Source organism: Phoca vitulina, unplaced genomic scaffold (assembly GCF_004348235.1).
Source record: "Phoca vitulina isolate PV1807 unplaced genomic scaffold, GSC_HSeal_1.0 scaffold32, whole genome shotgun sequence".
Classification (NCBI taxonomy): domain Eukaryota; kingdom Metazoa; phylum Chordata; class Mammalia; order Carnivora; family Phocidae; genus Phoca; species Phoca vitulina.
The window spans coordinates 12,511,952-12,528,005 of record NW_022589735.1 but is presented as its reverse complement, the minus strand read 5'-3'; the positions used below and the strand labels follow the sequence as shown (position 1 = coordinate 12,528,005).

Here is a 16,054-nt window from a genome sequence, read left to right as displayed (position 1 = left end):
TGCTTATCCTGCATTTTTACCGAAAGGTACTCAAGTTTTGAAAATACCTAAATAACAAACACCAATCAAAATAGTTCTGCGGAGCAGCACCTCTTGCAGGCATATGCTGTGGTGATTGATGCAAAATGCTCAGCAGGATTTTCGATGTGTCCCAGATGGCTTTAATCATTAGTGTGAAAGAACTGCCTTAACCTCACAGAAGAGATCCAATTCAGGGTCAGGATCTTGAGGTGGCAATTCCAGGGTAGGGAACAAAGGCACCTCACGGAGCCCCATGAGCTCGACCAAGAGCAGCCTCTGCAAAAAGAAGCACCAAGACATGGGTACTGCTCTTGGCTGATGGCTTTAGCTGCCCCATTAGCCTGCCTTCAACGTCCAGGCCACACCAGGGCTAGGAGTAGATGTATGAAAAAGAATCTCACTGTGATGTTTCCTCTTTAAAATAGCATCTTGGCCACTGCCTCTGCTGAGGACCTACCCATCTGCTCCTTGGGCTACTCAAAGCACCTGTAGGTGACTTGGCCGCCTTGCGTCCTCACTCACCATCAGCTCCCCATAGAGGTGTGTGCCCATGGCCAGATCCCCTGAAGGAATTTCGCCACATCTCTGTACACTTTTCTGTACTTTTGCTTAAAAACGATTCACGTGACCGATGGCGAACCTCTGCATCCTACTGGGGGAGGTGGCATGTCCTCTCAAGACTTTGCGGAGTTTGGGGGTTCGTGGTCTTCTGCTCCAAGACATGCTCCAGAAGCAAGATAACCTGGTCTGAATGGAGTGAGGGTCCCAATGGGGCACAGACCAGAGCCTGGAGTCCTCCTCAACACTTCAATTTTTAAGGTTCTTTACTTTTTATCCATTAAAATTACTCTTCTTTCTGCCCATCTAAATCTAGAAATCTCTATCCAGGGATGCCTGGCTGGCTCAGCTGGTAGAGCATGCGAGTCTTGATCCTGGGATCCATGTTGGGCGAGGAGATTACGTAAAGAAAAAAAAAAATGTCTATCCAAACTATTGTCAGGTCTATATTCAGTTAATACTTTCACCAAACTATCTGGCAATAATTCTTGCTGCTCGTCCTAACTTCTTTGTACTTGCTGAATATGGGATTGACACGACTAGCCCTCCACTTCTCATGGTAACTTGCAAGACACACTCCCTGTATTAAAATGAGTTTTTATAATCTCAAATACTCTGCAATAGAACTCACATCCTAGGGGATAAAATGGGTTGGGATGGTTTTGGGTTTAAACATTTGATTTCCACTCTTAAAGGGTGTGTCTAAGCAATAGATGGTGAAACATAAAAGAGACACATCCACCATGGCAGTATATAAATAGGACAATCAGCTAAGGACAAATACAGAATGTTAATATGAAGGGCTACTTTGTGAATAACAGTTGCATAGTCCAAAATGTTACTAGGATGTTTGTGTCAAATCTGTAATATGTCTGCAAGCATTCTCAGTTTTTTAATTGTTCATGATAAGAATGCTGTTTTAGTCATAGGGATATAAAAAAAAAAAACACTAAAAATAGCCCTAATCTCCACATTTTTAAAAACTACGTTTTCGGGGCGCCTGGGTGGCTCAGTTGGTTAAGCGACTGCCTTCGGCTCAGGTCATGATCCTGGAGTTCCGGGATTGAGTCCCGCATCGGGCTCCCTGCTCGGCAGGGAGTCTGCTTCTCCCTCTGACCCTCCTCCCTCTCATGCTCTCTGTCTCTCATTCTCTCTCTCTCAAATAAATAAATAAAATCTTTAAAAAAAAAAAAAACCTACGTTTTCAAGTTTTGTTTATTTACTTTCTACAGCCCACGTGGGGCTTGAACTCACGACCCCAAGATCAAGAATCATGCGCTCTTTCAACTGAGCCAGCCAGGCACCCTTTAAGCTCTACATTCCTTTTTTTGTTTTGGTTTAAGATTTTATTTATTTGACAGAGAGAGAGCGTGTGCACAAGCAGGGGGAGAAGCAGACAGAGGGAGAGGGAGAAGCAGGCTCCACACTGAGCAGGGAGCCCAATGTGGGGCTCGATCCCAGGACCCTGGGATCATGACCTGAGCCGAAGGCAGACGCTTAACCGACTGAGCCACCCAGGTGCCCCTAAGCTCTCTATGTTCTTAATCACCTGCTAATGTAACTGCTCTGGGTTGCTGTGAAGTTAGCAAGACAGTGTTCTGTCTGAGGCAACAATGTCATCATAATTAGAGGAGTGAGTTAGTGAAGTTCTAGAAGAGAAGTCTCTCCCTACTGGCCGTGATGGCTTCAGGGAAAGACACTTGTCCTATCTTACCTAAGCTTGCCAACAGCTGTTGTGAGGAGAGTTCATATAAGCCTTCTAATAAGTGAGGACTTGAGGGTTCCGGGTTTGGGGGTTTTGTGTTCGGTTTTGTTTTGTTTGCCCTCCGGGAGCGATACACAGATGAGGACAAACATTTTGTGCTTCCCTTGGCATCTGTCTAGAAAGCTTGATGTTCCAGAGGGAAACAATGGGTGGGCAGGGAAAGCAAGTCTGCCCTGAGTATAAAGCCGGTACTAAATTCCGAAGCTGTTGTTTGTGGCTGGTCAGAGACATATTTAGGCCACGGGCGGGCCTGGGGCAAATCATAGTGTGCTGCCTTCTCCTTTAGTATCAGGTTAAAGGAACACTGCAAGCAAGATGTAAAAGACAGCATGCAGTTGGAGGTACAGATATTCAGGCTGGACTCCTGATCTTGGTGATACTTGGAGTTTTAATGGGTTCAGTATTAGATGAGCCTCAAACAATGCCATAGCTCTCTGTCCTGCAGCTGGGGGGGTTCAAACATCATGGACACAACACATGAATAACGCTAAAACGAGTGTATTGAACTCACCAGATATCCTTCCTTCCTGCCTTCCTAATCTTCAGGTGTAATGAGGTTCATTTGCCACGGTTTTCATTAAAGCAAGGGATGATCCCAAGACGTTACATTATGCCTTGGAAAGAAAACATGAAATTCAGGAATGTGAATCTGAAGGTATTTTCCTATAAATGTTCATAATAAAAAATTCATAGTTAAATAATATACTTTAATATACCTATGATTAAATATGGAACTATACAAAAGCTATTTTTAAATTTATATTTATTTTTTCCAGCTTTATTGGGAATAATAAATATATGTATTTAAAGTAGACAACGTGATGACTTGATAAACATACACACTGTAGAATAATTACCAGGATCAAGATAATTAACACATTTATCACCTCACAGTGTTAACTCATTTTTTCTTCTGGTGAGCTTAAGGTCTACTCTCTGCAACTTTTGAGGATACAATACTGTATTATTAACTATTGTTACTAGGCTGAACATTAGATCTTCAGAACTTGGTCTTATAACTGAAAGTTTGTGCCCTTTGACCTATGTCTCCCCATTTCTCCCTCCTCTAGGCCCTGGTAACCACCATTCTATTGTCCGACAAAAACTATAAGCTATTTGATGTACTTTCACATAAACTTGCAAGGAACAGTTAAATAGCAACATCTATTCAAATATTTGAGGCCAAAGACAAACTTAAAATAGATACACCCAAAGCTTTCAGAACTCTCTGTCTACCTTTCTCCACATAATGGCAACTTGCAATTATGAATTAACTCAGGGGCGCCTGGGTGGCTCAGTCAGTTAAGTGTCTGCCTTCAGCTCAGGTATGATCCCACTGGGATCATGCCCTGCATCAGGCTCCCTGCTCAGTGCAGATTTGCTTGGGAGTCTCTCTCCCTCTGCCCCTCCCCTTGCTCATGAGATCTCTCTCTCTCTAATACAATAAATAAAATCTTAAAAAAAAAAAAGAAGTAAAATAGGAGCACCTGGGTGGCTCAGCTGGTTAAGCATCTGACTTCAGCTCAAGTCATGATCCCAGGGTCCTGGGATCAAACCCCACGTCAGGCTCCCTGCTCAGCCGGGATCCTGCTTCTCCCTCTCCCTCTGCTACTCCCCCTGCTTGTGTTCACTCACTTGCTCTGTCAAATAAATAAATAAAATATTTTTTAAAAAAGTAGAATAGAATCTATTGTAATAGACTATAATAGGAGATTTCAAATTAGGATTCCTAGAAAGAAATGGGTTTGCATAAATTTGTAAGTTTCTAACACCTAAGCAATTAAGCTTGAATAAGAATATACTTCACCAAGAGATAACATAATAAAATATGAATATTATATGATATATAAAATATATCAAAAATACAGCTTAATTATTTTTTTACAAACTACAAACAATATAGTAAATGAAGCTGCCATTAGCCCTGAAATGATTATTTTGTATGTATTTTTATCTGATATTTTGGAAACAAATATAAAATGGAGGAAATCTAGACTCAACATATCAAATTTACCTGTATTAAGACTTCTCTGTAGTCTTAATATTGGACTGTATTTCTTATAATTCAGTGGCTTGTCAGTCATTTTTCATGTCGCAAATAGCTTGAGCATGGTGACAATATTAGTACTGACTTTATCTTTTCCATTTGCCAGAATTACAGGGTATATAAACTTTGAGCTGAAGTCAACAACGAAAAGCTGTTTTGAATACGTCTTGACCTCACTCTTGAGAGCTATAATCCAGCGTAATTTTCTCTTCACTGTTTCACTTGTGCAATTTAGTTGACAGCACTCCTGACAATTTAAAAAATAATATTAGTGACTGGTGTAGAGGAAATTCTCCCTGACAGAGTAAAAATGAAAATTAAGTGAGGGGCGCCTCCTTGGCGTCTGTCTTCAGCTCAGGTCATGATCCTGGGGTCCTAGGATCCTTGCTCAGCTGGGACCCTGCTTCTCCCTCTCCCTCTCCCTCTGCCCCCCCCTCCACTCATGCACACGCACGCACGCACTTGCTCTCTCTCGCAAATAAATAAATACAAACTCTTTTTTTAAAGATTTTATTTATTTATTTGAGAGAGAGAGGTGGGGAAGGACAGAGCGAGAGGGAGAAGCAGACTCCCCTCTAAGCAGGGAGCCCGACTCCGGGCTCCATCCCAGGACCCTGGGATCATGACCCGAGCTGAAGACAGACTGAGCCATGCAGGCGCCCCTAAATACAAACACTTAAAAAGAAAAAAAAAGAAAATTAAGTGAGAACTGAATGAAATGAATGTAGCCTGGGTGAAGGCCAGCTATGTTTTCCTTCCTTCTATTTACCTTCACCATTTTTCCTGCTGGAGAGGATGTAACTATGCAACATCACAGTGAGAACACAGCCTAGTGGAGATGGGGCTGCACCCCAAGACCCCCCCAGAGTGCGATTCAGCGCAGAAATAGGTGCATATGTAAGACAGTGGCTCACGTGCCTGCTATTTCTCCAGGCCCAAGTGCCACGGCAGCAGAATAGTGGATATTGATCTCATACTTTGAAGTTGGCCAAAGTCTTTTCATTCACATATAATGTTTTATTCAACACTCAAAGAATCCTTGACTAATACCCATTTCATGTTTGAGAAAACGGAGTCTCACAGCGGGGTAAGTGACTTGTACAAGGTCCCACAATCAGTGAAGGACTACATGATTAGTCAGCAGTCCACACCACTCTTCGTGGTGGTCCAGACACGAGCTAGAGATCATCGCCTTAAAGAAAAAAAAAAAAAAAGGATGTTGGGGTGCCTGGGTGGCTCAGTCATTTAAGCGTCTGCCTTCGGCTCGGGTCATGATCTCAGGGTCCTGGGATCGAGCCCCGCATTGGGCTCCCTGCTCAGCGGAAAGTCTGCATCTCCCTTTCCCTCTGCTCCTCCCCCTGCTTGTGCTCTTTCTCTTTCTCAGATAAATAATAAACAAAAATCTAAAAAAAAAAAAAAATTAAAAAGGGATATTATAGTGCTCTGTCCACTAGACCTTCCTTAATTTTTAAAAAAGATTTTATTTATTTATTAGAGAGCGTCCGCTCAGGGGATGGAGCACAGGGAGAGGGACAAGCAGACTCCGCGTTGCATTCTTGAGTGCAGAGCCCATCGCCGGGCTGAACCCCAAGACCCTGAGCTGAAAACCAGGAGTTGGGTGCTTAACTGACAGCCATCCAGGCACCCCTAGACCTTCCCTAGTTAGGAAAAACTATTGAGGAATCTCCATCCTCCTCTAATCAAGTGCTGTTTGGTGTGATTTACAGTGGGATCTTTTTCCCCCCCTTAGCACGCAGAAGCGTGTGGGATCCACGCTGGCCCTTTAGAAGACTCTCTGTTTTTGAATCACAGCGAAAGGCTTTGCCATGGGGAAGACCGGAAGGTTGTCTTGAAGAAAGGCCCCCCAGAAATAAAAATTGCCGATATGCCTCTGCATTCGCCGCTCTCCAGATACCAAAGCACTGTGATCTCCCACGGCTTCAGGAGGCGACTGGTCTGAGGCTGGAAGAATAAAGTGTCACAGTATTTCAATCTCAATCTCTTTCTCTCGCCACAAATTTAAGCCCATTGTACCATTGTGTTTCCCCTATAGTTTCAACTTGTTTAAAGGCTACAAGTCAGTTGTACTCTTGATCCATTATACAAGTTTTTGAAAGCAAACAGGCTCTGAGAACATTGGAGTTGAAGAGGGTGGGGGGGTGGGGCAAGGCAGACTCTCAGTGAAACTAATTTCATACCCAATAGTTAAGACTTTTAACTGATGGATCCCATCCAACCATCTATCCTCACTGTGTTCTTCTTTCCCTTCTCCTCACTCCTTTGCTGTTCATCATCCTCCAAAACTCAGAGTCAGAGGAGCCTCACTGAGAAAGAGTGGCAGGATGTGGAGTTATTTCTGCTGCTTTTCTGCCTGCCCCAGCACCACCTTTCCGCCCCACCTCACCAACACACCTCCCCCCACCAAGGCCGTGGGTCCTGGCTACGATTTCACATGGTCATTTGAAGTGTTTGGCAGATACCTCTATGATACACCGCACGATTTCAGCTGGAGCGTATTTTTTGTATTGGTTCAGTGTATCCAAGCACGGTATTCCTACAGCAAAGAATAGATGAGTGTAATTTAACAACCTAAAAATGACCATATGCAAAATGGTGCACCACCTGGGAGGAGGGTGGAGTGGTTTCTCAAGCAATTAAACATAGAATTACGTTATGATCCAGGACTTCCCCTTCTAGGTATAGAATTGAAGGTGGGAGGGGTCGGGGGGGGGGCGGAGGGTGCAACTGGCTGGCTCAGGCGGTAGAACGTCCAGCTTCTGATCTCGGGGTTATTGTGGGTTCGAGTCCCACACTGGGTGTAGAGATTACTTTAAAAAAATCTTAAAAAAAAAAAAAAAAAGATCTGAAAGCAGGGACTCGAGCAGATATTTGTGTGTCAATGTTCCTAATAACATTTTCACAAGACCCAAGATGTGGAAACAACTCAAGTGTGCACCGACAGATGAATACATAAGCAAAATGCGGTATATGCATGCAATGGAATATTATTCAGCCATAAAATGTCCTGAAATTCTGATACATGCTGCAACATGGAGGAATCTTGAAAATATTGTGCTAATTTGTCCACAAAAGGACAAAAATTGTATAATTCCTCTTAGATACCTAGAATAATCAAATTCCTAGGGAAAGAAAGAGTAATAGTTACCAAAAGCAGCAGAGGAGGGGAGAATAGGGTTTCTGTTTAATGGGTACAGGGTTTCAGTTTGAAATAATAAAATTCTGGAGAAGTTGCAGACAAGGTAAATGTACTTACAGACACTGAATTGTACATTCAAAAAGGGTTAAAGTGAATTTTATGTCATGTATATTTTACCACAATTTTCTTAAAGATTCTTTTTATTTTTTAAGTAATCTCTACACCCAAATGGGGCTTGAACTCACAACCCAAGATCAAGAGTCGCCCGCTCTACTGACTGAGCCAGCCAGGCGTCCCTTACCACAGTTTAAAAAAGATCATAGTCGGTCTAAGCCATACTTCACCCAGCCAAGTGTTCATATATGATTACCACATGAAGGAAACTGTTATAAAAAAGGACAAAGATGTCCATCTGACATCAACTTAAAGATCACTAAAGTATAAATAAAGTAAAAAAAACAGTGTATATATACAGGGTGTTAAAAATTATTAAGACAGTTTAGGTGATACAAACTTTATTTAACACTTTAAGTGGATTGCTTCTACTAGGAGAACTACAGAATGGAGTGGAAGGCAAGAAGCCTTTATAGGATAAAGAATAAGAAACAGGGACACCTGGGTGGCTCAGCCAGTTAAGCGTCTGCCTTCGGCTCAGTTCATGATCTCGGAATCCTGGGATCGAGTCCCACGTCGGGCTCCCTGCTCAGCAGGGAGTCTGCTTCTCCCTCTGCCCCTCCCCCTGCTTGTGCTCTCTCTCTCTCTCTCTGACAAATAAATAAAGTCTTAAAAAAAAAAAAAGAATAAGAAACAAGGGAGGAAGTACACAATCCATAGTTGGCTTGGGATACACTGCATGTCTGATCAGGCAGAGCATTTTCAGGGACCTGACAGTTAGCTAAGCTTTGTTTTGCTGACGTGACATCCTGGGCTGGAGCAGCTCCATCTTGGGCCTAGAAATCTCTGGGATTTCCAAGGTCAAAAAAGCCAATTGATGTGTTTTTCACATACCGAGAACATTGGTGATCATATTTGACTTTACTAGTTAGCTTCCTGACAAGCTGAGGGGCCACCAAGTGCAGGTCTGGCAGAGAAGGGGAGTCTGGCTGAGAAGATGAGCAGGAGTTGGAATGTAGCCAGCAATCCACTCACCATGCTGTGCGCATCTCCGTGCATTAATGGGGGTCCTGGCAATACGGAGACCATATAAAAGTATTCATTGAAACTCCTCTGGCTTTTACGTCATTTACCAAGAGAAGCCTGGCTATCAGAATACATCTTTTTCTTCTTTTAAGAATATGTAAAGGGGCACCTGGGTGGCTCAGTTGGTTAAGCGTCCGACTCTTGAGCTCAGCTCAGGTCTTGATATCAGGGTCATGAGTTCAACCCCATGGCAGGCTCCATGCCCAGTGGAGCCTACTTAAAAAAAAAAAAAAAGAATATGGAGAAATAGGTGTGATAAAACACTGAATGAAAAATCAGGGGCGCCTGGGTGGCTCAGTCATTAAGCATCTGCCTTCGGCTCAGGTCATGATCCCAGGGTCCTGGGATCAAGTCCTGCATCGGGCTCCCTGCTCCGCGGGAAACCTGCTTCTCCCTCTCCCACTCCCCCTGCTTGTGTTCCCTCTCTCGCTGTCTCTCTCTCTCTCTCTGTCAAATAAATAAATAAAAAATCTTATTAAAAAAAAAAAGAAAAGAAAAAAAAGAAAAACCAGGATTTATGCAGTTTTGTGGACAAAAAAGAATATATGTCACCAGAAAACAATGCAGAAAGCCATGCACCAGAATATTTATATAGTATAATTTCTGGATGGTAGAGTTATGAATGATTCTTATACCCTGTATCTTTATAAATTATCTACAGTAAGTATGTATTTTATCATCAGAAAAGAAAGAACACTTCCACTCCTGTACACATTGCTCCCTATGTGTGGATCATCCCTCTCTCTGTTCTGCTTGTCAGAGTTCAACCCCAAAGTCCATGTCAACTCTTAGACGAAACCTGTTTCGTGTTTCATCTTTCCGCCTTCACTTTCCCCACGTTGGTTCTCCGCCTAAGACTTCTGCTTCTTGACCAGAAGAGGTCTCTGTTGCATTGCTCAAGAAAAATCTTTAAAAAAAATGTTTATTTAATCAATGAAAACCGTCTTTGCTGTTGGAGAGATTATAATATTATAGAAGTCGAGAGAAAAATTCTTCAGTGCCTCCATAACTAACAAATTTCCAAACTATTTTATCAACAAAGGGGAGCTTGAACCCTGAGGACTAACTCCATTAGTACCTAGCACTTTGTAGAGTCACAGAAGAATTTTATCTCATCTGTAAAAAATTGAAAGTAGAAAAAGAGAGAACAAGGGAGTACGTATTTAAACAGGAAATCGTATGTTTTCTAGGGACAAATTAAAAACCATCAGGGAAGTGCTTCAGAGGGTATGGGCTTTATAGTTAGGTGACCTGGACCAAATTCTGACTCTGGTACTTACTGTGTGGCTTGAAGTGAGCTAATGGGGCTAGTGATAGTTAGTTCAGAGGATTGTTGTAAATAGTCTATCAGATTACCTGTAAAGTCCTTAGCATGACGCAAAATACCGCTTACATGTTTTTCTTAGGCCTATGGATAGGCATATGGGTTAGATTGCCAGTTATATTTTATTTATTTTTATTTTTATTTTTATTTTTTTTATTTTTTAAAGATTTTATTTATTTTTTTGACAGAGAGAGACATAGCGAGAGCAGGAACACAAGCAGGGGGAGTGGGAGAGGGAGAAGCAGGCTTCCTGCAGAGCAGGGAGCCCGATGTGGGACTCGATCCCAGGACCCCGGGATCATGACCTGAGCCGAAGGCAGACGCTTAAAGACTGAGCCACCCAGGCGCCCGCCAGTTACATTTTAGCAACTATGGCTGATTTAGTTGCAAAGTAGCTTTTCCTGGGAGGAAGAATATAGTGAATTCTGGAAGTAGAAATTCCCTGAAAATGAGAACAGGAACATTTCCCTTTTCTCCCCCCCACCGCCAAGAAGAGGAACATATTTCACATGCCATTTTGGCTTCAAATATTCTCACCTCAGAGAAAACCAAAAAATTCACACCTCTAATCTCTTTTGCAGGCTAAGCTGGAATTCCTACTCCAAGCTGCATGTTTCAAATAATTGTCTCACCGAGAGTCTCAGATTCATCAGAGGAGCTTCTCATCTTCCCTGCTCTTTTCTTCTTGGACCTACTTTTTTCTCCCAGCCTTGCCTATTTCTGAAATTAGCTAATATTGATAAATACCATCAATGAATAATACACCCATATTCTCAGTTTTCTGGGTCTCAGAAATCACTTTAGAGTCCTGCTCCCCTCCCCGACCAAACCGTTCAGTCTCATCTGTCCTTGTAGGTGGAGAGTGGTGTACACATGGCTGTCCCCTCTTTCTTTCCCAGGGAGGATCTACTCTCCTCCTCACACCAAGTGACTTGCAATAACCTCCTCACGTGTTCCCTGTCCTCTCTCTCACCTTCCCCGTAAGCATGTGAGGACAGCTCAGGTGGTCCTGCAAGCTGCTACTAGTCATTTTGCTAATGCCCTCTGTGATTCCTTCATGCTCCTGCTCAAAAATCATTCATGGAAAGTTCTGGAGCTGGCTGGTGGTGATGGCTGCACAGCAGTGTGAATGTACTCAATGTCACTGGACCTATATACTTTATTTTATTTATTTATTTATTTATTTATTTATTTATTTATTTAAGAGAGAGAGAGAAACAGCATGAGAGGGGAGAGGGCCACAGGGAGAAGCAGGCTCCCCGCTGAGCCGGGAGCCCGATGTGGGACTCGATTCCAGGATTCCAGGATCATGACCTGAGCCAAAGGCAGTTGCCCAACCAACTGAGCCACCCAGGCACCCTGGACCTATACCACTTTAAAAGGGTTGAAATGGTAAGCTTTCTGATATGTCTACTTGACCACACACACACACACTCATAAAACCATTAATGATTCAAAGACCAGACATGATGTTATATAAGGACCAGCACCATCCAAGCCCGGTCATTTTAATGGGTAGAGTGTGTGGCATCCAGGACAGTGAAAGGAGCGATGGTGGTTATCTTATTGCCCATGACACGTGCACTACCACCCCACACGCTTGTATTCACTGTCCTTTCTCTGAGGTCGCTTCCCTCCACCGTTGCTGGGAATGGTCTGCGCTTTGTCCTGGGTATAGCCTCTCCCCGTCCCACCCTGTCTAATATAACCATGTACTGATCTATCCATTCAAAGTCCAGATCAACTGTATTTTGTCCATGAAGCCTTCACTCTTATAACTCTCCCTTGCTCTGGGCTTCCATGGCTCTTTATATTACTATTCTGCCTGCATAAATGTCCTGAAGGATGGAGACCAATCCTTAATCCTCCTGGTATTTCCCCTTGCTTTTACTTCAGTGCTTTGCACAGAGCAGACTTTCAGTGAATGTTTATTGAATGGCTGAAGTGAGAGACCTAAGGAGGCCCTGGAAAGGGTACCTTGGATCTTGGGAGAGCCTTGCATCACACCTGATTCTAAGCCCCCCAACCCCCACCCCCATCCCCACCAGTATTCAAAGGGCTTTATGTGCTTTCATGCAACACATTTTATTTTGCCCCTTTTTTGGGAATATTAGTTTTCCTGCTTCATTTCATTAATCATTAAATTCCAAATTATGAAATTGCATGTTAATTGTGGGGCCAAAATGTAATGGATTCACAGTCCATCTTCCTTAGATTCCCGTAACAACTTGTAGCAAAGGAATATTCTGTATCTCTAACTCGATATATATATTGGATGCCCTGGCTGTGTTTTGCTGTTGGGTGGTCTAAGGACATAATTTTTAAGATAATCAATTAATCTTGATAAAACTGTACATGGGTATGCACCATTATCTTTTTTTTTTTTTTTTTAAGATTTTATTTATTTGACAGAGAGAGACAGTGAGAGAGGGAACACAAGCAGGGGGAGTGGGAGAGGGAGAAGCAGACTCCCCGCCGAGCAGGGAGCCCGACGCGGGGCTCGATCCCAGGACCCTGGGATCATGACCTGAGCTGAAGGCAGACGCTTAACGACTGAGCCACCCAGGCGCCCCTGCACCATTATCTTTTGAGTAAGTTGTTGCTAAGCAAAAATTTACCTTCCAGGAAAGTAACCTTGGAAGAATGTGTGGCTGTCCTTGATATAACTTCGCCTGCAGCGTTGCCAGAAGTTAATATTATGTCAACATCTCCATTATAAAGATATAACTTCACTGTAAATGATTTGTCTGGGTTAACAGTGGACTCTGGACTTCCTAACCATAGTGGAAAAGAAAGCTTTTTTTTTTTTAAGACAGGGAGTTGGGGGAGGGGCAGAGGGAGTGGAAGAGAGAGAATCCTAAGCAGGCTCCCACGCCCAGCACGGAACCTGACAGGGGCTCAATGTGGGGCTCCATCTCACCACCCTGAGATCCTGACCTGAGCTGAAATCAAGAGTTGGATGCTTAACCGACTGAGCTACCCAGGTGCTCCTAAAAGGCCATTCTTACGTGAGGAAAAAATTTAACTCTTAAATAGTAGAAAACAAAACCACAAGACAAAGAGCCTCTGTTCACTTTATTTTTCTTGTATAAAACTATGTGGTGGCCACCGCTGGAGCCTGGGTCCTCTGCACGGAGACTCTGGTGTGGGTCTTTACAAGATGGTCAGTAAATCCCTGATAGGGAGACTTGGTGAACACCGTCTCTTTCCAGAGGTCAGGGGTGAGCTAGCCATAGGTCTTGGAGATGGCATCCAAAGTAGCCTTGGCAAAGTCGTCCCTGGCTGAGGTGTAGAGTTGTCAATACCAGCCATCCTCAGGAGCTTCTTGGGCACAGGGGCTGAGACCATGTCCGTGCCTCTGGGGGCAGCACAGAGCGTGGGCCTTGCTGATCTTGTTCCCCCCGCACAGGGCGATGGAAAGCTCGGCCAGGATGGCAGTGGCTATCTCCCTGGAGCACTTGACATCCAGACCGATGTGTCCATGGTAATCTCCGATGACAACAAATGCTCTGAACCTGGTCTGTTGGCCGGCACGGGTCTGCTTTTGCACAGGCATGATCTTCAAAACCTCCTCCTTGAGGGACGCCCCCAGGAAGAAGTCAATGATCTCAGATGGCTTGACGGGCAGGGAGAAGAGATAGAGCTCCTCCAGGGACTTGATCTTCCTGTCCTTGGCCAGGCGGCCCAGCTTGGTGACAGGGATTCACTCCTCATCCTCGGCCTTGTCTCCGAAAGCTCTGTGGCCTCGCCCAAGCCCCGACCACCAGCCCTCCTGCAGCGCCCGGGGCCATCTGCCACCTGCTGTTCTCTCGGATGAAGCCGCACAAGACAAAGAACTTTCTTTGAGGACTGGACTTTTTGTCTAATATAAATGTGAATTCTCTGTTTCAGAAAACGGCATTCTTCTCACAAAGACCTTAAAATATTCCAACCGATTATCACACTTTAAATCTGTAATTTCTTTTTTTTTTAAAGGATTAATTACAAGTGAACTAGACTTGCTTTTTTCACAGACCTTTGCTTTACGCTTTAATGACTGGAGAATGGGGAGCCCACGTTGGCAAGTTAGCGTATATGAATAGCAGGAAGATTGAATGTGGTTGCTGTCTTTAATTCGGGCTCTTGCTTTCGTTCATACACTCTTGTTTTTGTTCGTCAAACGTTTCTTGAGCCTACATTAGGCTGCCAGGTACTTAATTTGGGGGATAAATGTCAAGTTGCTGGCTGATTTCTATAAGAAATTTTATTCTGCTGTGGTTCCTAAAATTTAGCATACCTCAGAATTGCCTGGAAATTCTATTAAAGCGCAGATTTATGGGCCCCACATCCAGAGATTCTGATTCAGACGGTCTGAGATGGGGCCCACAAATTTGCATTTCTAACAAGCTTCCCGGTGAGGCTTACGTTGCGTGGACCACGCTCTAAATAACACTGCATCTTTGTAGAAAGGGCTGCTATGCAAGAAGGCCGCTATAGTCAGTCCGTCCTTCAACATGCTAGTTGGTCCAAAGGTAATCAAAGCCACTGTCCACACAGCTGAAACAGACTTAGAGAATCTGGATTACGGGTAAATGACGTTCACTCCCTACAAGCAGGGATGATGCTTCTGCTATCCCTAGTTCAGGCTGTTCACCAACAGGGCCCATTCTGATGGATGGGTGTTAGTGCTATATAGTGTGTTAATGAGTCTTTACCATCCCTTCCTAAAGCCTTCAGACCTGTCTTTTGAAAACAGAACGTACTAACAACAGTGAGAGAAGAGCCATTCTTCACCACCAAATATGGAGTGCTGAGTCTTCGGTGCTGGACCAGAAACTGGTCGTGGAGAGTATATTTTGGGGCAAACAGAGACAACTTTGACTTGAAGAATGTGGAGTGAGCAAAGATTGCTTAAACTGGATATAAAAGCACTAACCATAAAGGAACAATTGAAATGTTGGACTTCATTAAAATTAAAAACTTATTTTCATCGTAAGACTCCATTAAGAGAGTGGACAAGGAAAGAGTCACAGATTGGTAGAAGATGAAATACATAAATCTGAAGACTTCCATTCAGAATATATAAAGAGCTTCTTCAAATCAATAAGAAAAAGATGAGGGTAGGGAAGGAAATTTTTAACTTTTTTCACACATCTTCCCAGGATTTTCTTCTGGACCCATGTAAATTAGACTGACAAAGGACTGATTAACAAGAGAAAAACAAAAAGAAGAAGTTTATTAACACATGCTTCATGCATACAAATGGGAGTACCCGGTGATGAGTAACTCAAAACAGTGGTTAGAACTTGGATCTTACAGCATCTTAATGGAAGAACAATAATAATAATTTTGTACAGAATTGACAAAACAAATAAAAGGACTTAGAACTTATACAAGTTGCAGATTGGGGGAGAGAATATATGGAGAAATCAGTGGTAGATAAAGGCTAGTTTAAGCAAGGTTTGTTCTAGAGATTCTTCTGGGCTGATAAGGGTGTAGAGTTGTCTCTGATGATCAACTTCTGTCCCCTGGTAGAGAGGAGAGATAGGGACACCTCTCCAAATGGATTTCCTGTTTTAGGCAAGTGGAAGGAAGGCAGAGAGCTTTTCCTGTATCCACATCTTCTCAATTGCCTTTAGCTCAAAATAATCCTCATGCCAAAGTGACATATTTGGGAATGGCATATTCTGCTACCCTTAATTAGCGATTCAATTTTAAAAATGAACAAAAGACAAACAGGTGTTAAACAAAAGGGAGTCCTCTCTGCTCTCTGGCAGCATGAGGAGAAAGTATGCTGTTTATTCTCTACAGACTTCTTGTCTCCTCTGGCAAGATTGGGCAAATACACACACACACACACTCTCTCTCGCTCTCTTTCTTTCTTTCTCTCTCTCTCTTCTGTTAATGCGTTTATATTTTGACATTATCTCAGACTCACAAGAATTTGTAAAAACAGTACAGAGAGTTCTCATGCACTCTTCACTCAGCTTTCACAATGATAAT

At 43.2% G+C, this 16,054-nt stretch overlaps 1 protein-coding gene and 1 pseudogene across 1 annotated transcript; one reads left to right on the top strand and one right to left on the bottom strand.

Annotated features, from left to right (window-relative positions):
* The first annotated feature begins 2,258 nt into the window (after positions 1 to 2,258).
* TEX43 (testis expressed 43) lies at positions 2,259 to 6,383 on the top strand. The gene is made up of 3 exons (XM_032425045.1): positions 2,259 to 2,345; positions 2,891 to 2,999; positions 6,142 to 6,383. Exons 1-3 carry the CDS (start codon positions 2,260 to 2,262, stop codon positions 6,349 to 6,351), a joined length of 405 nt encoding a protein of 134 aa, XP_032280936.1. The 5' UTR covers position 2,259; the 3' UTR covers positions 6,352 to 6,383.
* Positions 6,384 to 13,166: 6,783 nt separating this feature from the next.
* On the bottom strand, positions 13,167 to 14,718 carry LOC116645108 (annotated as a pseudogene).
* Positions 14,719 to 16,054: the final 1,336 nt, after the last annotated feature.

Bases quoted from the DNA above. Each gene is read 5' to 3' on its own strand.
- TEX43 (XM_032425045.1), top strand. From the start codon at position 2,260: ATGGCTTCAGGGAAAGACACTTGTCCTATCTTACCTAAGCTTGCCAAC. The intron at 2,346-2,890 runs GTGAGGACTTGA...CCTAATCTTCAG, and splicing joins TCATATAAGCCTTCTAATAA to GTGTAATGAGGTTCATTTGC. The intron at 3,000-6,141 runs GTATTTTCCTAT...TCCCCCCCTTAG, and splicing joins TCAGGAATGTGAATCTGAAG to CACGCAGAAGCGTGTGGGAT.